The sequence below is a fragment of the Gadus morhua genome, chromosome 15 (assembly GCF_902167405.1).
Source record: "Gadus morhua chromosome 15, gadMor3.0, whole genome shotgun sequence".
Classification (NCBI taxonomy): domain Eukaryota; kingdom Metazoa; phylum Chordata; class Actinopteri; order Gadiformes; family Gadidae; genus Gadus; species Gadus morhua.
In genome coordinates this window covers 3,279,763-3,303,264 of record NC_044062.1, presented here as the reverse complement: position 1 = coordinate 3,303,264, position 23,502 = coordinate 3,279,763, and the positions used below count along the sequence as shown (strand labels likewise).

Genomic DNA, 23,502 nt, shown 5'->3' with positions numbered 1-23,502 from the left:
GACGTCTCCCACCCTCTTTGCACTTCCACTCTGTCCTATGTTGTATTATTCATGTGTGTTATGCGTTAACAAGCCACAAGTTCCCTGCTCAAAATTAGGGATTTCATTTTAGGTGTACGCACACACGGGATTTCCTGCAGGGAAAATGATTTACAGCAACACAAGTTATATCTGAACTATCTCCAGTCGAATAGTCAAACTAATTGTCAAACCCATGTGCTCTCCTTACCTCTTTTCCATGACCTTGATGGAAATTAGTTCAAGCAAAGACGTTGAGCTAGGACAAATGCATTGCTCAGAGAATTAGCAATTACACTTAGAATAAGGCTTTGTGCGATAGCAGATGTACACACTTACCCTCCTGTCCACTCATACTCATATATACCGACATGCAGATAAGTATGTCTGTATGAATACACCTGTTGAACCTTTCCGTAGCATTGGAACAGCTCTTATCATAGCTGCCTACTTAAACACTTCAGGGTCATTCCATTCCATTAGAAACAGAAGCAGAAAAGACAGCAGCCTCAGTCTGCTTTTCCCTCGATCCATTTGAATCATTCGAAACGGGTTGTTGTAGCAAAGAAAAAGATATCTTTCAAAGAACTTTTTATTCATTGTTTGATGAATGCGAGTTTGCGTGGGGGACAGCGCGTCTACATACATTACCTTCCATACACCCATACGAAGCGCTGTTAACCTTTAACAGTGCCACCCATCTCCCTTCTGTGTTATTGCTCATCTGCACTTTATTCATAGAATTGTACTCAGTCACATATATAAGCAGCCTTGTCCCATAGGGGACGAAGAGGAGTAGTAGTCGAACATGTATAAACAGCAATTAATAATGTGTGTTTTAAATACGGGTGTCAAAAACCTCCGGAAGCACTTCGGCCCGACTGAAGGTGGTCGAAGCACCCTGCCAGGATGCGGGCTTGACTGGAGGAGGACGGAGCTCCTCAGACTCTAGGATGAACAGGGCTGACGTCGACTTCGTTCCCACGTCTTCAAGGCTGCCCCCTTCACTCCGCGGTGGGCTTCTTGAACCCAAACCGCCGTCCTCCTGGTTCCACCTGAGGGTCGTCATCTCTGACTGCAACGGAAACAGAAGAGTTTGAGACAAACGCAGTGGAACGAATTGGAGAGTTTCAGCTGTTTGATTCATAAGTACTTTTTAATACAGGTTATTTTCTGTACTTATGCAATACTTCTTTTTGTACACTTAAGCTTATGCAAGAGGAATGAGTTGGCTTGTGCAATATGTGGCAGGGGTGGCTCTCTGGCTCTGTTCTGTCACATTGGCACAGAACAAGACAAAACTTGTCAGAAAAACAATCAACAGGAGACATAATTATGATGAGTGGGGTTCATTTTATTTTGTGTGTGAGTGTGTTTGTGTGAGTGAGCGTGTGTGTGAGAGCGTGTGTGAGTTTGTGAGCGTGTGTGTGCTTGTGCAAGTGGGTAATGGTGTCCGAGAGAGCTGCCTACATCACCACCATCACAGCTGTCATCTCCTCTTATGGTTGATGATGTGAACGCAGCTCGCACAATGTGCGGTAACCCACTGAAGACGTAACCAGATACAAATGCGCAAGTGTGTGTTTGTGTGCATTCCGTGTGTGTGTGTGTGTGTGTGTGTGTGTGTGTGTGTGTGTGTGTGTGTGACAGCTCAGTGAGACTCCCTGCTGAATCCATGACAGCCCCGGTGCTTCTGTGAGGGCTGTGTGTAGCGCTAACACGCTAACACGCGGCGCGTGCGGTCACCTCAAGCGAACCTTTTGATCGCTGGCGTGTCGATGAGAGCGTTATTATGTTCACACGACTAGCTCTGCGTTCGTTTAAATCAGTGGATTGCAGGCGTCCCTCAGAGTGACAAGAATTCCCTGCACAATGAAAATGATTTCAATGGATCTCGTCGACTATGCAAATGTTTATCGATAATGTGTAACAAAATTATAAAGGCCTCTGAAATGTAAGGAAAAAAAGTAACATATACACTCCTAAAACAGATTTTAGGAATGTCTCTGCGTTATTAAGGAGTCGCCAAATCCAGAAGCATAGCCTACTTTATGTATTTGGGGGCTACAATAGCTTTGAATTATTCATTCAACACCGCATGCAGAATCTCACGTCTGGAGAAAAGATTCAGTTTCTGTATTCACTTAAATGTTAATGGAAGAGTTCAACTCATTCATGTTTTTTGAGCAGAGAGAAACAATGTTCTCGATCAGACGGCTGTTGCCTTGCAGGAGCGACAGCTGTATGAATGAGTGAATGAGGTAATGTGAGGCACAAGCTAGAAAATGCTTTCAGTGCCCGCATGGAAAGAGAGACATAAATGCAGACTAATTCGATTTATTTACGCATTATATTTACATATACTTATAACTGCACTGCTGTATACTACTATATACTATATAGGGCTTCTGAGATGCAATTCCTGGAAATGTGAAACACCCAGTGGTGCAACATCTCGGTTGCTATCGTATTGTATTGATTTCAAAGACATTCCATTTGACAAATTGCTCCTTTCGTTCGGCGAGGTTGAACTTCGCTCCATTCGGATTGCATCTCCATTGCTACTGCACTTCGGGGGCGATGCCTTGATCTCTGAACACCTGGCGAGGCTTCATCCTCGATCCGGGAGAGGTCGGGCTGGGAGTCACGCTGGGTCAGGGCCTAGGTGATGTGATCTGTTCTGCAGAGACCAGCTGTGGCCGCTGTATCTCGGTTATGAGATGCAGACCAGTGCTGTGTTCTGATATCCATACTTCCATGAGTACACTTAAACAAAGTACGCTATTCGCACCTACTAAGTGCGCTGATTTTCAGATTTCACTGTCATTCCAAATCAAACACTCTGTGGTGCACCGACCGGAAATTAAAAATTGCAACTGCCACCCCGTCTCCTTCCCCGCAAAACCGCCCGCTTTGAACGGTCGCATAGTAGTTATAAAAGCTATTAAAACTACAAAATGACTCCATTAATGCAGGCTGTGTGGAAAATGCGCAGGCATTGGCTCAGCCTGGCTCCGCCTCTTCCGCTATGTAGCTAAGATGGCTGCCGTTGAGTACGAAAAGTGTACGTCAATCAACACTCCGCGGTTTGACCGTTTTGAGTACACCATCCGTGTCCTTTCAGTACACTTCTTTTTCGCCCCGATCTTGCGCTCCGTAGTGAGTGTGGATAGTATGGATATCGGAACACAGCAGGACTATCCCTTTATTAGTTTGAGCATAAAATTGTGAGCCTTAGCGATAGCTACGAAACAAAATGTTCACCAAAGTATTATATTGCCTGAAACGTTGTGAAAGGTTTTCCTTTTGGGACTTTGAGTTTGTCCAAGGAAGCGTGGGGAACAGGATGGAAATCCAGCACTGAAAACATGCTATTGAGTGATCAAGGGTTCAAGGCACCTGCTACACTGTAAAAGAACCAAAGCAATTTGTAGCGCTAAATAATAATAACAGGGTTCTTTCATGTAAGCTCAGTGTTTTATAATGTCATGCTTGGTTGTGGTTTGAGTTTGTACCGGGAATTTGCATTGTTGTCATCTCTCCGGGTATATTTTGACCCATTAAGTTTTGTTTCATTTGTTAACAAAAAAGCTTTAAAGAACCTTTTTGCATGACTAAATGGCCTTCTGCGTGCCGGGTTTTAGCCCTCCTGCTCCGTAGTGGATTCTTGAAAGCGTGCGTGGGAAGTGTTTACCCTTTGAGCCCTTCCACCCATCCATCTCTGCCTGCAGATGGGTTAGCCTTGCATAACTGCCTTTGTTCAACTAATATAACATTGCCTTTTATTATTTATTTCGCAGAGTTCATGCTTAAGGATTCACAAAAACATTACCATGAATGTTTAAATTATGCTAAGCAGTGTTTCTCAGAGTCAGGACTTTCCAGACACTTAGGGCCCTAAAACAAGCGTGGTAAAAAGTAATGTGCCCCCCTGTGCTCATCCTACTCCCCGAAGCGGACACGTCAAGAATATGTAACATGGGAACCATTTGCCGTTCTTCTTGAAAATCTGGAAACTGAGATAAGGTCAGACGAGACACAGAGAGTGACGAATGGAAAAGATTGGCAGACTGACGTCAAGATGCCATCAAGATGATCAGACTGTCAGAAAGACAGGTTAGAGAGAAGTCAGGCAGAGGCTGACAGACAGACAGACAGACAGACAGACAGACAGACAGACAGACAGACAGACAGACAGACAGACAGACAGACAGACAGACAGAAAGATTGACGGCCTGTGACTGACAGATCGTCCGCCCTACCACAGAGCTTGGGGCTGCGGGTGTGTCCACCAGATAGCGTGCAAAGGGGTTGCATCGGTTTGCCCCGGCGCGATCTTCCACTTGCAGCCTCGGAATGGCAATCATCGGTCGAATTACTCCAGGTTTAGTCTAGGAGAAATGAATACATGCATGAGAACTTGGAAGTTAGTTCAGAGTGTTGTTGTGGAGATTGCAGTACACTGCTCGGGAAACAGTGTGTTGACAGGGAGCAGGAATAAAAAATGTGTAATCGATTTGGCACCTGGGTTTCTGCCGGGATTCTTTCCAGGGATGATGGCGTTGGGCTCCTTACAGTTGCCTGAGGACACAAGGCGGGGTTTAACGGAACATAATGCCTTTTATAACGTCTCCCATGGCATTCGGTTACAATTGTCAGGTATAAATATTTACCCTGAATTGAATTACATATGTATCAAGAATGCTGTGTGAAAGACACTTTGCGATCTACTCCTTGTTGGGGAGTCTCCAGAGACAACGAGATCCAGGGTGTCGTGTTGTGGGATGGATATCGAGTTGGCAGGTTGACAGTTTCTGTTCTTTCTACGTGTGCAACAGCCTTCAATATTTACAGCTTGTATATTTAATAAACCCCCATAAAACAGCACACACTTTTCCGTTTAAAGTAAACCCATCTCAGTTTATACAAAAGAAGAATAAAACGCAGAAAGTCATGAAGACGTGTCAACAAATGTAATAGTGCTGCCAAGTTAATAACACCGTAATCACACCGTAACCAGAAGTACTTATTTCTATACTTTCAATCATTTCTAAACTTGAAGCAAAACAAACAAAGGGCTTTAAACTTACATATTTAGTCTCTCGCCCCGTGGGCCTCCCTGTTGAGTTGAGCTGCGTTTGCTGTAAGACAGGAGACCGGGGAAGCCGACCACAGTGAATAAAGGTACGGCCACACTGAACGCGTAACGTGCGTTAGAGGCGTTGAAAATGGGCATTTTTGCATAGGGAACCATTGGTTTAGGCGCGTAGATGCTTTAGACGCGCTAAAGCAGCCCTAGGTATGGCAAGCCGAGTGTGCCACAATTCGACTTCAATTAAACGCGTTCTGAAACGCCAGCACGCGTGCCCAGAACGCGTTTTGGTTTTCCAGAACGCGTTCCGGCGTTTCAGCGCGCGCGCCCAGAACGCGTTCCGGCGTTTCAGCGCGCGCGCCCAGCGTTTCAGCGCGCGCGCCCAGAACACGTTCTGGCATTTCAGCGCGCGCGCCAAGAACGCGTTCCGGCATTTCTGCGCGCACGCTCAGAACGCATATTAGCATATTAACAGCACGCGTGCTGTTAATATGCTAATGCGCTCCTCCCCTCAATTTTCTCAGCCAATAGATTTGAGCCGTTTTCACCTAATCATATGCTAGGGCAAACACACAGACAACATCAGTCGAGACCAGAGCTCTTCTTTCGCGAATCTTTTCTGTTGTGTCGTTCTTAAAGTCGAAAGATGTTAAGATGTTTCAAATTAGGTGGTTAATGTGGAGGTGGTGAACACTACAAGTACATACACTTTGACTATACACTATCTAAGCTACTTGACCGAACATTGTGTATGGTAAGTGCCGTGGCAACTATGATAACATAATTAAAAAATACTTTTATTTATAGCGTATCGTTTATTACATTTATTTATTACAGCATTACATGAGTCAGCTTATTCGTCTTCTGAGTACAATAAAAACAATAAAAGAGTTCAGAAGTTAGAGTTAAAATTCCATTAGAAGTAAATAAGTCCGTCTGAAGTATTAACATGCAGTTGCAGGTTTTAGCCTGTACGTGGTAGTAGCCTATAAGACGAGGTATAATTCACTTCATCAGTTGGAATGAGACAGATAGAAAAAACTATATATATATATATATATATATATATATATATATATATATATATATATATATATATATATATATATATATAATATAGGGAGGTGAGGAGATAGATACTACTACAACTGATACTATTGGTAACCAACTGGTAGGTATTGGTACCCAACAGACCAAGCCCTTTAGGAAGACTTCCATCCTGCTCCTGTCACATTGCCAAAATTGCCCCCAAAATTGCCAGCCAAAATTGCCCCCAAAAGATTCACAACATTTACCATTTAACCATCCCTTTTCACATTAAACTGGCCTCTACTCTTGATACATTTGTAACTCACCTACAAACTCACTCATAGCCTTTAATTTAGTGAAACGTTTTGGTCACCTTTTTCCTATTTCTTTTTCACAGTGTCTACATGTCAGGTCATGGTGAGGAATATATTAATCATATATTTATATTAGTTAGTTAGTATGTTATTACTATATTGTTATTAAGTGAACATCAGTCCATGTGTTACAAACAAACAGCAGAAATCAAATGCCGGGAGGAGGGAGAAGCCTGTCTGGGCAGGCTCTATACACTGCGGTCCCGGTCCAACCAGCACCTGCCGACAATCTCCTGATTAGGAGTGAGAGAAACTGATTCGCGAAAGAAGAGCTCTGGTCTCGACTGATGTTGTCTGTGTGTTTGCCCTAGCATATGATTGGGTGAAAACGGCTCAAATCTATTGGCTGAGAAAATTGAGGGGAGGAGCGCATTAGCATATTAACAGCACGCGTGCTGCTAATAAGCTAATATGCGTTCTGAGCGCGCGCGCAGAAATGCCGGAACGCGTTCTTGGCGCGCGCGCTGAAATGCCAGAACGCGTTCTGGGCGCGCGCGCTGAAACGCCGGAACGCGTTCTGGGCGCGCGCGCTGAAACGCCGGAACGCGTTCTGGAAAACCAAAACGCGTTCTGGGCACGCGTGCTGGCGTTTCAGAACGCGTTTAATTGAAGTCGAATTGTGGCACACTCGGCTTGCCATACCTAGGCACCTAAATAACGCACCCAACGCACCAACGCGCAGAGTTCAAGAAATTGAACTTTTGACGCGCCAAAGCGTGACCCTTAGCCGCGATAGCCAATCAGCGATGAGCTTGACCCGATGTCACTGGCAGAGAGACGGAGGACGCACAGAAGCAGAAAGAACATGGACGACCAAGTCATCGTTTCAGTGTGTGCTGAAACGATGTGGAGGTGGTGAAACTCACCCAGCTGTGAGCGCCTACGGAGGATGTCATGCACTAGAGTTTAGATTTTCTGCCCGAGCCCGAGCCGACCCGCGGGAAGGGTCGGGCCGATGTTTCCCACCACTATCCTCGGGCCGGGCCTTTGATCGAGCGTTTGTCTTTTTTTTTTTTAAATCATTGCTTTATTGGCCTAATCTGAGGAGAAATCTATGCCATAAACAGAAATATTATGGGCCTTTTTACACGGGTCTTCTCAGTGCCGTGGAACGCTCCGTTCACTTGCATGGGTAGTAGTCCGGTAACTTGTCAACTCCGTTCCCAGCATCTTCGGTTGCTAAGCGACGTCAACGTCTTTGGCTGACTATTTCTCTGCTGATCAACACTAAGAATGCTGGTAACGAATAAATTGTAAAAAGACACACCATGTGAAGTTATTGTATCGTGTAATAAGCGGAATAATGTATAGAACGTCGCCGGTCATTATCGGAAATAAGCCCCTTCAGGGCGAAGCAAGACACCTCCGCTGGGCGGGCTCATCTAGCTGCGTAGGCGCGTTGAACCATTTTTGTGACACACAATAGCCGCGTTTACATGGCACATCTGATCCGCATAGATTTCTATGCGGCATAGATCTGTTCCTAAAATGTGTTCCGAATGTACTGTATACATGGCAGTAACAAAAGTGTCCGTTATGTGCACACCTGACACATCTCTGGACCGGCGGCGACATAATGGATATCTTATCACTATCGGGGATTTTAAATTTGATTTGAATGAAAGCAGAGCAGGAGAGAGCTTTTCTCTGCCTGCTCCTTCAATTAAGAAGGAGGAGGACAGCGCAGCAACGTCAATTTCTCGTCAGATCTTTATATTTACCCTAAGTTCCGCCGCAAAAAATAGGAATTTGGATGCGAGTCCGCAGCCAAGACTGGTGGGAGAGAGTGGTCTTCTTACGGGAATTTAGTGACCAGGAATCCTCGAAGGTCCAATTGCGCATTACTGCAGCTGCCATCTCTCTAAGTTAAGAAGTATTTTAACGTTCAGCCTGCAAAAGTACTAGTAGTAGCCTATTCATTTACAGTTATCTCGGACGCGCGCGGACACGTCATTAATAAACACCCATGTCCCGTCGCTTAGCAACCGGACACGCTTACCGGACTACTTTTACGGAGTGATAACAAAGACGTGAATCAGGCAATAAATCCACTTTCCTTGACAGCTGTGAAGTTCAGTGTGCTTAAAAGTACCGACGGAGCTCAGTGGACCTGCGAACTACTGCGGCTGCTCCAAGTTAAACCCCAATCTATTCGGAATAAGTGTATACATGGCGATTTAAAACGGACTACACCACCTATTCTATTCGGCATAGAATCTATGCCGAACAGATAATTGTATTCCGAATGAGGCGTATACATGCCCATTTTCTGTTCCGCATAGAAATCTATGCGGAACAGATGTGTCCATGTAAACGCGGCTAATGATCAAGCGTCAGGTTAGGCGCGTTACGGGCGTAATGCGTTCAGTGTGGCCGCACCTTTGACCTAACATCCTCAAAGCTCTTATGTACTTCAGGGTGGACGGAGCCTTGTTCAATCTCCTATCTCTACCTCAACACTCGTGGTTGTGGTTCATTACTGACGGGGATAGCTAATGTATTATCTATCTGCTCTCCTTTTAGAATAATATAAACATTTGCGCCTTCATCGACAAAGGACACATTTCTAAATATATATATATATATATATATATATACAAACAAGGCCAACAATAAAATAAACACAAGCCGTGTTCCATTAGAGTATAGTTACAATTTCAGCTTTGACAAGTAATGGTTTTCATTCTGTTGCTAGTGCTGCAGGATGGCGATAATTCTGTCAGTTGCTATGAAGCCCATCACGCAGAAATTGCCATTCCTGGGAGATGTGTATTGATGTTTATCATTTCATTCTGCATTGCATTATACATCAAGAACAAACAAACAAATAAATATGTATCCAATACATTTTTCTTTTTCTCTATCATTTATAATTTGTGCTGTTCTGTATAATTATATTTTTAATGGTTACATTGTGTTTTGGAGCTCTTTCGCATACCATCAATCTAACCATAATTTGCTCATTGCTGAGGTTGAAAGCTTATCCTTTTATTGGATATTCCATTTACATAAATAGACATACACAATTGTAGGTGGAACCGAAGCATACCAGTTTGTTTGCATTTAATATGTGTGGGGATAACTTGCGTGGAGACTTCAGACGGGCTGTTTTACAAGCTGTTCCCACTCTGTCCAAGTTTCACTTCAGTTGTGGCCTTTTCCTTTCGTTATGAGACGATTCTGGACCCAACCCTGAACCCTGTTATCTCCCATCAAGCGTTCAAAGTGTTGGATTCCGTACCTTCAGACCCGTGACCAGGTGGCTGGACTCTCCGGATGGCTGAGCCGAGAGCGAGGAGACCTTAGTCTAAAGGGTGAGGAAAATAAAACCATCAAAGGAGTCATTGTGAAGTGTACACCTTGTCAACACTTATCTCCTGCCACACAGGGACCACAATGGAAATAAGCCTTCTGGCTTTATTGTGTCAGCCTTGACTATTTATGTATTTTAATGGTCAAATAAAATCAATCAATCAATCAATCATCCAGTGTTCTACCACGGGGAGCTCGCTCACTTTGGGTACGCCGTCTTCCAGTATCTTATCAATGACAGCGTACAGCTCCTCTGACTCCTGTCTGAGCTGGGCAGGGGAGCACATCTGGGAGGGAAGACAGGAGGGGACGGGGATATCAGAGTGGAGAGAGCAGTCAGGCGAGGGTTCCTCCAGCTCTGGGAGTCTAGAACTGTCTGTGTTTAGAGTCAAGTCGAATATAGCCCCTTAATCACAGTCGCGGTCTCACTGCCCCACATTATACGATACCAACCCCCCCCCCCTAACCGTAAACCCCTCCAAAGGGCAAGGGGATGAAGACTCCTGCAAACCCAGAGGGAAGATACTTTGAGAAAGAGATATCAGGATTTTCCCTTCCAGGGACAGCGGCAAGAGCAATAAGTGGCAGGTTGGCAGACATACAATTGCAGCAAAAATTACAAATAATGACTACTATCGGTTGTAAAGTATTTAGCATTAAATATTAGTAACAAGGACGATTTAGTCATTTCAGACGCTTTTATCAAAGGGGACTTCCAGTGAACTCAGATACATGTGGAACAGGGATTAGGGAAGCTTACTCCAGGCGAATGAGCTCATTGGGGATCTGAGAGCTCGCCCAGCGGGGGGTCCCCAACACCCGGGGCCATGACACTCTCCTACCCGCCTCCATTAAGTGATGGAGGGTTGCTAATGTGATGATTGAGCACGGCGCTCCAGGAATTACCTCAGCGTGTGGGTCGTCCACACCTCCAGCCCCAGTGGGGACGTCCTCCCCTTCCACCTCCTTGTCTATCACCTGCCGATGCAAAGCGGCAATTCAGACTCCGGGGAGTTCGTTAGTATAGGAGGCTAGGTTGACGTGACGCTATGATGGAATGGTATTCAGTTATGTATGCCGTGCCCGCTCCACCCGACTCACAAACAGCTTCATCCACCAGGCAGTCAGGAAGCTAAATTCTCTCCCCTCCTTCCTACCCCCCCAAAAAGAAGGGGAAATTGCTGCAATCTTACTGACTGTTCTTTCTTTTTGCACTCTTACCATTTGCACTGTTACCATTACCGTTACAAATATCTGTAATACTTACAGAACTTTGCTGCCATTACTGACTGCCGTTTTTGTACTGCCATAACTCAACTTAACTTATAAAGAAACTTCTGCTTCTCTTAGATTTTATGATTTTATTGTCTATCTTTTTAATATTAGTAATGTCCTTATCTCTTATGCACTTCAATGTTTACTTTTAGTGTTTTCTTATTTGTTGTGTACTTTTAGTGTTGTCTTATCTGTTCTGCAAGTGCACTTTATCTGTTCACCTCGGGATGGATAAGAAACGTCTTCTCGATTGCTTTGAATGTTACACGTGAAGTAATTTACATTAAAGCTGACTTTGACTTTGATATAAAATGTCTGACTTATACTGAATCATACCGCTGTCGACCTAGAACAGCCCAAAGACCTTTCCCGGGGATAGGCCTTATAGTTAACTTTCTGCTTGTTTATGAACCAAAACATCACATTAGGATACATTTACATATGATATTTAATAAAATCATAATAACCTAATTTATGTTTCAACATCCGGACACATATCTTTTAAATATTGTGGTACATATTAAACAACAATGAGCTTAACTCACCTGCTGATCCAACAATAAGGTGTTGGTGGGGATGGCAGCCAGAGACTTGTAGCTTGACTTGATCTTGTGTGGCTGTGAATCACCAAGGAGACAGAAGGGATAAGATATCATTTGTGGTGCACTGGTGCTTGGTGTTCTTTGAACTGAAACAGCGGCCTTGTTGGGGCGTCATGTCTATTTGGGGGTCAAACTGCAAGCAGCCACATCTATCAGCCCATTTTTATAAATAAAAATAAAAGAGAACAAGCAAGCTCGCTGCAATCGACGTTCAAATTAGTGCTGGGTGTTTCTGTGGTGTGGGTAAATGAGCGGGTTCCTTCTGGTTCCCGTTTGAAGCTGGTGTTTGGGATTATACAGTTCCAACAGTTTACCCCATGCCATAAAAAAGGGGCCGATGCTCTTTTCCCCCCATATGTCACACAGACCTTTTCAATTTGGGGCAATCATTTCAAACCTCTTCAGAAAGAACCTTCTACTTTGATCCTACTTTGATTCCAGTTCCCTTTTATAGTTTGCTTTTGGCTTTGTTGAAACGCTGCAAAACTTTAGCTTCAAGACCCTTCCTGAGCCAGGGACGCACACAGCCAACGTGTACCGCGGCGAAGGGAACTAGTTCAAGGGAACATTGATATGAAAAGGAATGAACCAGGGGTCTTTATCGAGACGGAGCAGATCACTCAAAACCTGTTAGAAACACACACAGAAGGGAGAGGGCGTCGACGTGTCGACGCGGCAGGCAGACGTCATGCAGCCGGCGAACTCCAACAAATATCTACCTTCCTCTTATTTCCCTCCCTGTCGGTGTAGTCCGAGCCCCGGCTGCCCGGTCTGGGAGACGGCGTGGAGCGCAGCGAGGGCGACGGGCACGGGGACGGGCGGGGGGTGAGGTCGCGGGCCTGGGAGGCGGGCGAGGGCGAGAGGGTGAAGCGGTCGGGGGTGCAGCTGCGAGAGCCGTTGGGCGACGGCCATCCGGGGAAGACGATGGGAGCGTAGCGGGAAGGAGACAGGCAGGAGGAGGAGCGAGGGACGGGGACGGGCGAGGCCGCGTCCCTGGGGGAATCAACCGGGCCGGGCCCGGGGATGGAAGTGTTGCCCGGCGCCGGTGACTTTGTGGCGGGATACTTTGGCGGCTCGTGGGAGTGGGATTGTGTTTGAGAGGCGAAAGGCTGGTGTTGCTTCAAGCAGGACTGCAGAGATCGAGGTGGCGGAGAAATGCAATCAAGCCTGGCGGTGGCAGGCAGCGGCGGGGGGCTGCACACCCGCCGAGCCGAGAAGTTTCCCGCGGCCGTTGTTTTGGGCGAGGGCTGTTTCTGTTTGGCTGGACTTGTCTGCCGGGGCTCGTCCGCAGACGACCCGGGGTCTGTCTGATTAGCACCCCCCTTTGGGCCGGGGGAGCGGGCTCCGGAATAGCAACAGAGGCGTGACGGGGGCGGTCGTGTCGGCTCCGTCCCCTCATCAGGTCCGGCGGGATCAGCTCCATTAGCCGGCCCGGCTCTGGGCCGGGGCGCCGCTGATTGCGGCGGAGGGACCCCCCGCCCTCCTCCTGTGGCCCTGAGCGCAGCGGGACCGGCCACGGGGCGGGAGAACACGGTCTGGAACACCGGCCGCTTGTCCGTGCGATAACTGCTCTCCGAGGCCGGCGTTCCCGCCGGGCGGGGTCCTGCGCCGCGGCCGTCGGGGAGGTGCACCGAGGGCAGGGCGGGCCGCTGCCTGAAGGAGTCCCAGTGCCAGCGGCTCTGCGTCGGGGGCTCTGCGCCGGGGGGGGGGCCCGGCGGCGACGGGGACAGGGCGGCCCGGGGGGACACGGGGGGCAGGCCGGAGGCGGCCGAGCAGGCGGCGCAGGAGGCCAGCGTGATGTGGTTGATGGGCCAGCAGGGGGAGTAGGGCCGCTGCAGGGCGGGGGACAGCACGGGGAGACGGCCCTTCCTCAGGATGGCCGTGAGCAGGGACAGCCGGGTGAGGGGGGGCCGGTGGCGGCGGGGGAGCGGCGGCGGGGAGCGGGCCCCCTCGGACTCGGCCAGGCTCTCGCAGGACGACTGGCAGGAGGCCCGGGGCAGGTGCAGCATGCTGGAGCCGCTGGCCAGGGCGTGCCTCCGCACCCGGACCACGGTGGGGGTGAAGGCCCCCGACCGCGCCGAGGAGCAGGGCGAGACGCCGCGGCTCGGCGACAGCGGCGGCGACGCGGCGCCCGACAGCTGCATGGCCGACCAGCTCCGCTCGCGGTCCCAGCCGTCGGAGAACAGGGACTCCCGGGAGGACGCCCGGCTGGAGACCAGGCTGGAGGCGTCGCTGGGGCTCTGCACCCTGAAGTCTGCCGCCGGCCTATTTGCGACGACACCCGAGCCGGACTCGGCACCGGGACAGACGGCGTGACAGCGCTGCTGGGAAGGGCTCGGGTGTTTACCAACAACGGTCTCCATGGGAGCCGCAGGGCGACGGCGCGTGCTGTCAGCCTGCGGACTGAGCGGAGGTGAGGGGTGAGGGAGGGCCACGTGATCCGCCCAGCAGCGCATCGACTACAGGAGAGGGAGAGGGAGAGTTGGGGGGAAGGAGAACATGATAGGCGGTGGACTAGTGGGCTCACTCACTGGGGAGCTCTGTGTCATTCCTCTGGAGAGCGCGCGGCATAAATCAAATAGAACAAACTGGTAGGATGCACTGATTAAAAGGAAAAAAAGATGAAGCCCCGGCGAAATAGGACTGGAGAGAGGGGCGAGGAGTTGACTCTGGCACTCGAGATCAAACAATATAGTGTCTCCAAAGCACTTGAAAGGAAAGGCCATACTTATAGAGCATGCTTATAAATAACAGCTAAAAATAAAGCCATTTCTATCCGTTTTAGACAGTCGTCTTCACAGATTCCTGACACCATATGCAGGACTACTTATGGATAGTGCATATAATTAGAAGGTTTTAAAGGTAACCTAGGTGACAGCCGTCAGGATTTCCCATCAATTGTCTAACGTCAAAGCCTTATTATATGTGTCAGGAATATAGCAAAACAATACGATAGTGTATTGTACTATACAGCATATGTGTAACACACTTTCAATGTGCACAACACTAAACCCTTCATATTACAACATCCATAATGCTTTGAATCCATCGACCTATATGAATCTGTCAGCAAATCCAGCATTAATAATTACTCCCAACTCAACTTACCCTGAAGTTTGTCCCTTCTTGCGCAGGGCTTTTAGCTCCTTCCTCCATTGCAGGATTCACATGAAATATTCCCGCTTTATATGTCCAAGCGTGCGACATGGCCTCCCGGATCCGTCGGCGGAAAACAGCTGAACTCTGACCAGGGAGAGAGAGAGAGAGAGAGAGAGAGAGAGAGAGAGAGAGAGGGGGGAAATGAGGCAAATGTTAACTGGTGGGAAGGTAACCCGAGCAAGCCCACACTGAACTCTCTGCCCAGAATTGACTTGTGACTTCCCCCCCTTCAGGGAAGCACCGTGACCCCCCCCCCCCCCCCCCCCCCCCCCCTCCCCAGGAGTGTGTTAACTTTCCCTGGAGCACATGCTCACCACATAGGATTTGCACGCGCCAGCAGCACATGTGCTGCTGCTGGGATTAGCACGGCAGGGAAAGCCGCAGCCAAGCGGGTGTGACTGTTACATGGGACTGAACAACCTCGTCTGCATACAGTGCTATGTGTTTGACAAAATGACCTCCACACAGGTTTGAACTAGGTTGGATCTGTAGGGTATTGCTGATGAGCAGTGACCAAGGCAAAGTTAAAGCTGGAATGTAATATTTCTTGAAAGCTCAAGTGGGCCCCCCATTAACGCTGGTAAAATGACCGATGACAGTTTGAAGCATTCAAGTATTCTGATGTTAATATTACATAAGGTAATCATACCTTCTCGACAAACCCTTGCTTGTCCCTTAACTATTAGCATCCGTAATGACATATGTCTTACAAGGGAAGTTATGATCAGGTTTATCACCAGACTGATGTTTAATCATTCACTCGATCGACAGGCATTATGCAATGAAAAGAATGAGCATGATTTACATTTTTGAATCTCTCTGTGCAAAGGATTCAACAGGCTGCTGGAAACATTCCTGCACATTTGCCAACCATACATTATGAAACTGAGCTTCCTGTCCCACCCCATCCCAAAGGTCCTCGACTAGATCGGGATCTGGGAACTTGGGAGGGTTGCGCTGCTTTGGGGAACATGGCAATTTTGCATGTGACAGAGGACGTTGTGCAAACAAAATATGTAGAGCTGCATAAAAGCGCTCATGTCAATTGCAACGGGTCAACCCACTTGTGAGATGGACTCATTGGGCCCCCGTGGTTGTAAACAACTATATTTTGGACGCTTAAGCGTCAACAAGAGAAAACAGAAGGGCTGAAGATGAGAGAGTGTGATTATTCGGTCAGGATATGATTAACCATCGCGTCTTGCCAAAGGCCTACTCGGATCGCTTGTAAATGATGCCCTATTTCTGACGTCCAATCTGACACTGATCGGACACTCAGGAACACTCTACAAATAGACATAAACTGCCCTGCCAACGAGATAGAAACATTAGCATTGAAACACGCAACCTTGAGTCAACCTCACAGGCCATTGGCCATAAATGATGGATGTCAAGGAACACTTGCTGCTCAAACGGCATGGACATTTACAACGACATTCAACACATGATAAAGATTTCTATTCACTTCATCACAGACATTAATACCTCACGCCTCAGTACTCAACATTCATTAGGAGGGGGGCTGGTTGTCAATTAAAGGTGCAGTACAACATGTCGGGAATGGAGAACATTGACCAGATACATTGGAAGAATAATGAACCAAATGATAACGTCCTCTTGTCTTTAAGAAATGAAAAGAAACTGTTTCCATGCAGTGTCTCATCTTCTGTGTGCGGAAACGGTGAAATACATTGTCGTGAACAAATCGCTCAAATGCTTAAAGGGGGTCATATTATGCCACCAGGTGTGAGTGTGATTATCCTTTTAGCCTTCTGACATCACAAGTGGCCCAGTCCAGCTAGATGTGTGCTGGATAGATCAGTCTACCAGCCTAAACGTTGCTCATCTATCCGTCACACATCTAGGTGGACACGCCCACTTGTGATGTCAGAAGGTGCCGATTTTCAAAACGGCTCGTAACGGCTAATCACACTCACACCTGGTGGTATTGATACATCGCCTTTAAATAGACCAGCCAGACAGAGGAAACAACAGGACACACAGGTGCGCAGAATCACGGTCACACGCGGTTCACGTTTCGGCGTTCAGTCGCTTCTCCAAACGTCACTTTAGCGTGCTAAACCAACAAGCCACCGCGGTATCTGGAACACACCCCGGCGGCGGTTGTGGCCCCCTGCTGGGGAGACCTTTGAAGCCGCTCCCCAGGCACCCTGCTACGAGTCAGCCTCATCGGTCGGTGACTGTAGCTGGTGGCGGTTCGACCGACGCCGTATTAAAGGCGTAAAAATAACCAGTCCCCGCAACATGGCACCCGATTACCATTTAGATTGAGTTGAATTGCTCAGCAACCTATACGCTATGTTAAAAGATCAAGTGGAGAACGGGATGATCTCAATCAGACGGTCTCAACGGGATGATTAAAATGATTACAGCACCTTGTTCGTTACAATCTGCAGCACACACTCTGATTTGATGATTTGTACCTTACGTAAACAGGGAACCACATCCTTATGAATAGCATGTAAATGTTTACACTTATTCTGAAATTACTCTTCAAATTCGTACTTATGTTAGGAATATTTGAACCACGTGAACGCGCGCACACACACACACACACACACACACACACACACACAAATACATACACACACACACACACACACACAAACTATTTGGATGATAACAGACTGCAATAGTAGAACCTACTGCGGACTGCTCTCAAACACACACACACACACACACACACACACACACACACACACACACACACACACACACACACACACACACACACACACACACACACACAAACAAGGAAAGAACAGATACACAACCATTTAATAAATCTAAAACTAATGAAATATTTAATATTCTCATTAAGGGTTACAATTATGGCCAATGTTATTTGAATAACTGACCCGTAATTAAGGAAGGCCTGTTAATTACATTCGTTATCATAATGTACCTTAATTTGGTCTGCTTGTAGTGCTCCAAGCTCTACACACGTCTCTGCATCAGTGATCACGCTTTTAATCTGTGTTCACTGCGTTCGCGGAAGACGAGAGATAGTGAGCTTGATTTAATTCCACCGGATACCTGAGAGAACAGAATGAAAGGTGTGTTAATTATACCTGTTCCTGTCACGCACATTGAAGGAGAGAAATCAAGGGGGCTTTCACATCGCTGGGATTCATCAATTCAAAGATGAGGAAATTAACACTCCAGTGTCCATATTACCTCGATGGTTGGAAGTTGTTTCTCTGCCTGATACATTCCCAAACACGTTTTGTTGGAGGAAAGTTTTCACAACCTTCCAGGTACGCCGATGGGCATGATCTCCTCCTTTATCATTTTATATTTCTTTGGAAAATGTCACACCCATGTGGAAACTCCAAGGGCCTCAAGTGATTCTTCGGAAGGGTTGCGCCGCACATCCATATTAATAGACATGGGCCTTGGTTTGCCTATATTTATTGTTGCCGTGGTAATGACGGGAGGAGTTGTAATCTCTTGTTGATACTAATCATAGATGTAGTGAGATCATCTACCCAGCCAAGGCACACAGGAAGTTCCCCTAGGGATCAGTAGAAGCCATAGCAGTAGGCGATTGTTCCTGGACTTGATTGTTCACTATTAGCACAATGAAGATCTCTACGTCTCAATGAGTCGTCCTGAATAGGCTTCATTTGCAGAATCTGAGTTTCATTGCCAGTACGTTTTTTACGTACTAGGATGCGCCATTAAGCATGACTATTGAATGAGTCATTCAGCAGATAGTTGTGTTGGGTGTATTCAGATGCAGGTCACTAAGCAGCAGGTAGGACGCGGAAGGGGTTCTGATATATCGGCTGGCCGTCAAACACCCAACGGGCCCTATGAATATAACCACCTTATCAAGGGGGACTAGCGTATGAGTCTTACCCAGCACTGCTCAAGGATATGGAATAACACAGAAAAAAAGGTGAAGAGTTGAGCAGGAGAAGCGGGTCGTACATCAGACTACGAGGTCAATACAACGAAGAAAGCAAATATATCTCCTGATCAATTGGGAAGACTTCCCAGAGCTGTCGTTTTCATGACCAGAGCTTCGCTGTCGAACTTCAAAGGAGAAGAATAATGAGGAAGATTAAGAAGAAATGAAGAAAACGAAGACGAAGAAGAAGAAGAAGAAGACGAAGAAGTAGAAGAAGTAGAAGGAGAAGAAGAAGAAGTCGAAGAAGTAGAAGACGAAGAAGTAGAAGAAGAAGAAGTAGAAACAGAAGAAGAATCAGAAGAGGAAAACAGAAGAAGAAACAGAAGAAACAGAAAAAGAAGAAGAAGAAGAAGTAGAAGAAGCAGAAGAAGAAACAGAAGAGGAAAACAGAAGAAGAAGAAGATGAAGAAGAAGAGGAAGAATGAGAGGAAGTAGAAGGAGAAGAATAAGAAGATGAAGTAGGAGAAGAATAAGAAGACGAAGAAGTAGAAGGAACAGAAACAGAAGAAGAAACAGAAACAGAAGAATAAACAGAAGTAGAAACAGAGGTAGAAGGGCAAGTGTCAGATGTGTGCTGAAAGGTAAAAGACCCGACGGTGGTGGGCGAGCTCATTGGTATGCACCTTGGAGGTCGAGCCCCCAGCGAGGGCGTATTTTTAGACACCTCGTTGAAAGGGGCTGACTTTAATCTTGCTTTGCACAACCATCGCTGCAAACCGCAGATAAAGGAAAAAGTGAATATAAGACGGAATTGGGGAGAGTTCTCTGGCTTTGGTCTGATTACCCCACCCCCCCAACCCCCATTCTGTCCCAGAACTTCTGCCGCCACCACCCTGTCCTCCACTTATATTTGTGTTGCACGGCAGCAGATCACGAGCTCTTAAGGTCAACACCGGCCTTTCCGGCCCGCCACCTTAAGTTTTCCGTTGAGCGTTTAATTGCCACAGGAGTTGGCGGGGTCATGTCGTACACCTCGACAGCCCCCCCCCCCCCCCCCCACCGTAGACCTCCTGGGGTGTATTTCCTCCTCTGGGCCTTTCCTCCCCCACACGTCACCCATGGGGAGGCTGAGGTGACTGGGTTATTGCTCTCGCTGTCTCTCTCTCTCTCCCCCTCTCTCTCTCTCTCTCTCTCTCTCTCTCTCTCTCTCTCTCTCTCTCTGTCTTTCCCTCCACCCTCTCTCTCTCTGTCTTTCCCTCCACCATCTCTCTCTCCCTCTCTCTCTCTCTCTCTCTCTCTCTGTCTTTCCCTCCACCCTCTTTCCCTCCACCCTCTCTCTCTCCCTCTCTCTCTCCCACCCTCTAAATCCATGCGTGAGGCAAGACCACCCGTCTCACTCAGTGATTTAGGGGGTGGGGGTTTGCTGTGACTTTCCCCCCCCTCGCGTGTCACGCACGCGATTGTGATGTGACTCGGTTATTGCTTGTGTGCGCAAGGTCAATATACCCAGCTCTCTCTCGCCCTCTCTCTTTCTCTCTCTCTCTCTCTCATTCTCTCTCTCTCTCGCTATCTCTGTCTCTCTCTCTCTCTCTCTCTCTCTACCCATAACTAGGGGGTGCACGCTGATTTTGGCAAACGTAGAATCAAATAAATGACAGAAATATTTTATTGTATTTATATTCATGTTTCATAAAAAAATATATCTTCCTGATAATGTATGGATGGATGTTTAAATTCCAATGTTTCAGTCCTGTGACGATCCCAGAGACACTGAATGTGCATAACTGCTGCCACGTCAGAACATCAACAATGTAGCATGGCACGTGGTGGCACTAATGAAAGAGTTTAGTGGCAGACAAACACTACCCCTCCCTTTAGAGACGAGAGTCTGTGCAAATAGAACGCCCTCCGCCAGCTGTTCGCGCCAAAATAAAAGAGTGCTGCTGTGCATGTCCACATCAGAGAAGATTTCTGATAAAACGGAAAACCAAAATCCCTATTTACACACCGAAGACCATGCCGACGGCCTTTATTTAGTCCGATCAAATGTCTCTATGACGTCAAACGATGAAAAGCCCCTAATATCAACACCGCTAATCTGTGTGTAGCTGTGAGGATATTATATTAAAGCGGCAAAGTGTAACATTGCACCTAGCTTGTAGCTTAAAATAACCTGGACATATCTGTAGTCATGCATAGACACACAGTTGCACAGCCAGTGAGATTGGATAGAACACTGTTACGGAGTCTTTTGAATTCTGAGATTCTCCGTCCTGCAATCTAGGACGGGCTCAATCTTACAAATCGCGACTTTATGAGTTGTCACTTCGATTATATGAGCATGCATGGGATATAATGGAATTTGTAATGGTTTTGTTTGTGTGTGTGTGTGTGTGTGTGTGTGTGTGTGTGTGTGTGTGTGTGTGTGTGTGTGTGTGTGTGTGTGTGTGTGTGTGTGTGTGTGTGTGTGTGTGTGTGTGTGTGCGTGCGTGCGTGCGTGCGTGCGTGTGTGTGTGTGTGTGTGTTTGTTGTTGCGATTGGGGTACAGGACAAAAGAGAGGAGCTGTGTCGAACGCAGCTTGACACCATCTTACCTTTCCCAGACGCCGTGTTGTGAGCTCTCCATTCCAGTCTCCAGTGGCTTTACATAACACCGCCGGTGCATTCTCTGAGGAAGAACACTAACAAGTGTTTCTGCTACAATTGTCTTTAGGGATAAAGTAAAGAGTGAGTGGTGTTCCCTTTCATCTCAGATGTGTGTGGTGTGTAATCTAAAACTGGTCCGTTGTTGCCATTTGGCTGCCTTTTATAGCCACATAACGTCCAGAAATAGCCAGAGAACGTACGCAGCACTTTGGGGTAGTGATAACAATGTCCACACTGGTAGCAGGGTACACCACTAGCACTTCCCTTGAGCCATTGCTTTGGTTTACTTCTTAAAGTCGGGACAAAATATATATATTCTCAGAACGTACCCAAAAGGTGTTTTGCCATATTGTTGTTGTAGCACAGTGTGGTCTGTGTTACGAACATTGTAATTCCACAGCTCTCCAAAGAGAATAACTTTGACATTATAGCATTTAGAGAAGAGAACAACATCAAGAACATGACAATGTGTGGATGACTAAGAATAGAAAATGTGTGCAACAATGCCACACACGTGTGCAATATGTATTTCTCTCAGGTAGGTGTTCAACACTGAGCATCACGGGATAATCAATTCAGTACATAGTCTTACTTTTTGAATTATTATACGAATTATGGTATAATTGCTTTTTGGTTGTTTTTTTTGCATATTAAACACAACTCAAATGACAGGGACGATTTCCCTTGTTATTCAGTGTTTTAATTGCTTCCAGGGTTGGATAATGTATGGTGCGGTAAACAGTGATAAGTTATGACAAGAAATCATAGGAGAACTTTTGAAAGATTCACAAACTTTTGGTTGTTTCTATGCCCATCTAGCTCTCACTGTAAGACGGCAGAGTATCTTCAGCATACACCTGCAAATATCTCAAGCGTACCTTGAGCTCTCTCCTCTCGCCTTGAGTCTAATGCAACGTTAACGTTATTGCAGAGTGTTGTACTACTACCACTGGCTCTACTGCTAGACCAGCTAACGTCTCATTAATATAGACAGACTTTAATTAATGACTGAACGGACAAGATAACGTTAAATATTAATTTGAAAAGATAAGAATGTCCTCAGAATGATTAATAGGAGCCGGACACCTCAAGGCTGTTCCTTCGAGTCTTTCTGAACGATTACTGCAGAGAAAAAATAACATTTGAAATACGCTATCAATATTGAATAGTGGTGGGGCCATAGAAAGTATATGTCGAAACAGCGGTGTATTAGGCTGGGCCATCTGAGGTTACAGCACTGAATATTTTGATGAAAAGCCAAGGACCCTAAAAATAGAAATGTATACATATTATTTGATGCAAAAATAGTCCCTGTTCTCTTCGTCTCTCGTTCATGCATCAAAGCCCTACGAAATAATGTTGTTGTTCAAAGCCAGGTACGGTTTGGGTCTTTGTGTGTGAAACAAGCAGCAGATCTACTGCTGTGAACTTGTCTCTTAAAGTTAACTTGTGTCTTGTAAATTTTAATTTTTTGTGTTGTACATGAACAATGCTTTACTTTTTTGAAAAAATACTTTTTTTTTTTATAAATGTCCATATTCATTGGTTGAAAAATAGAAGTAATATGTACTAATATAAATGTATACACCGAATGCATAAATTATACATTAATGTATGTATATGTGCATTTGGAACAGTCAATCAAATTTCCATTTACAAGGCACAAGCTGACTCCTGTTAGTAATATATTATTATTACAATAATGATGTGAAAAGTCTCTCTCCATTAGAGTGAGTGGGCACTGGGCACCGAAGGGCTCGGCATGGCACTAAACTTCATGTAGTATCTGAATATGGTTTGTGCATGTGCTCGTGCGCGTACCTGCATGTGTGTGTGTGTGTGTGTGTGTGCGCTTGAGAGAAAAATTCTATATTCCAAAAAATTAATGTTAACATAAATAAGGAACATTCTGAGCCCCAAATGTCCTCAAATCCCAGCAGCCCCCCCCGCGTCTCCCAGTCTCCCCAAGCTCCACGCCTGACAGTGGCGTACCAGCGCGTGCCTTGCTGTGTGTCCTCTCCATAATGACTTATCAAGTGGATCCCAACAAGCCAGCAAGTGGATTTGCTTGCAGGCTGGCAGCACATCCACTCTGCGACTCCCCCCTTCCCCACTCCCCCC

At 46.5% G+C, this 23,502-nt stretch overlaps 1 protein-coding gene across 3 annotated transcripts; it reads right to left on the bottom strand.

The window, feature by feature from the left end:
* Positions 1 to 594: 594 nt before the first annotated feature.
* Positions 595 to 23,295, bottom strand: mlip (muscular LMNA-interacting protein). Of its 3 annotated transcripts, XM_030379838.1 has the most exons (12): positions 21,330 to 23,293; positions 17,788 to 17,918; positions 14,811 to 14,945; positions 12,422 to 14,161; positions 11,646 to 11,717; positions 10,732 to 10,803; positions 10,029 to 10,112; positions 9,755 to 9,820; positions 5,109 to 5,159; positions 4,543 to 4,599; positions 4,281 to 4,409; positions 595 to 1,093 (listed from the first exon to the last, which is right to left on the bottom strand). In XM_030379838.1, exons 3-12 carry the CDS (start codon positions 14,907 to 14,909, stop codon positions 857 to 859), a joined length of 2,607 nt encoding a protein of 868 aa, XP_030235698.1. In that variant the 5' UTR covers positions 14,910 to 14,945; positions 17,788 to 17,918; positions 21,330 to 23,293; the 3' UTR covers positions 595 to 856. The 3 variants fall into 3 exon arrangements, with proteins under 3 accessions (XP_030235698.1, XP_030235700.1, XP_030235699.1); XM_030379840.1 differs by lacking the exon at positions 10,732 to 10,803 and having other exon boundaries at positions 21,330 to 23,295; XM_030379839.1 differs by lacking the exons at positions 17,788 to 17,918; positions 21,330 to 23,293 and having other exon boundaries at positions 14,811 to 15,039.
* Between the last annotated feature and the right edge of the window lie 207 nt (positions 23,296 to 23,502).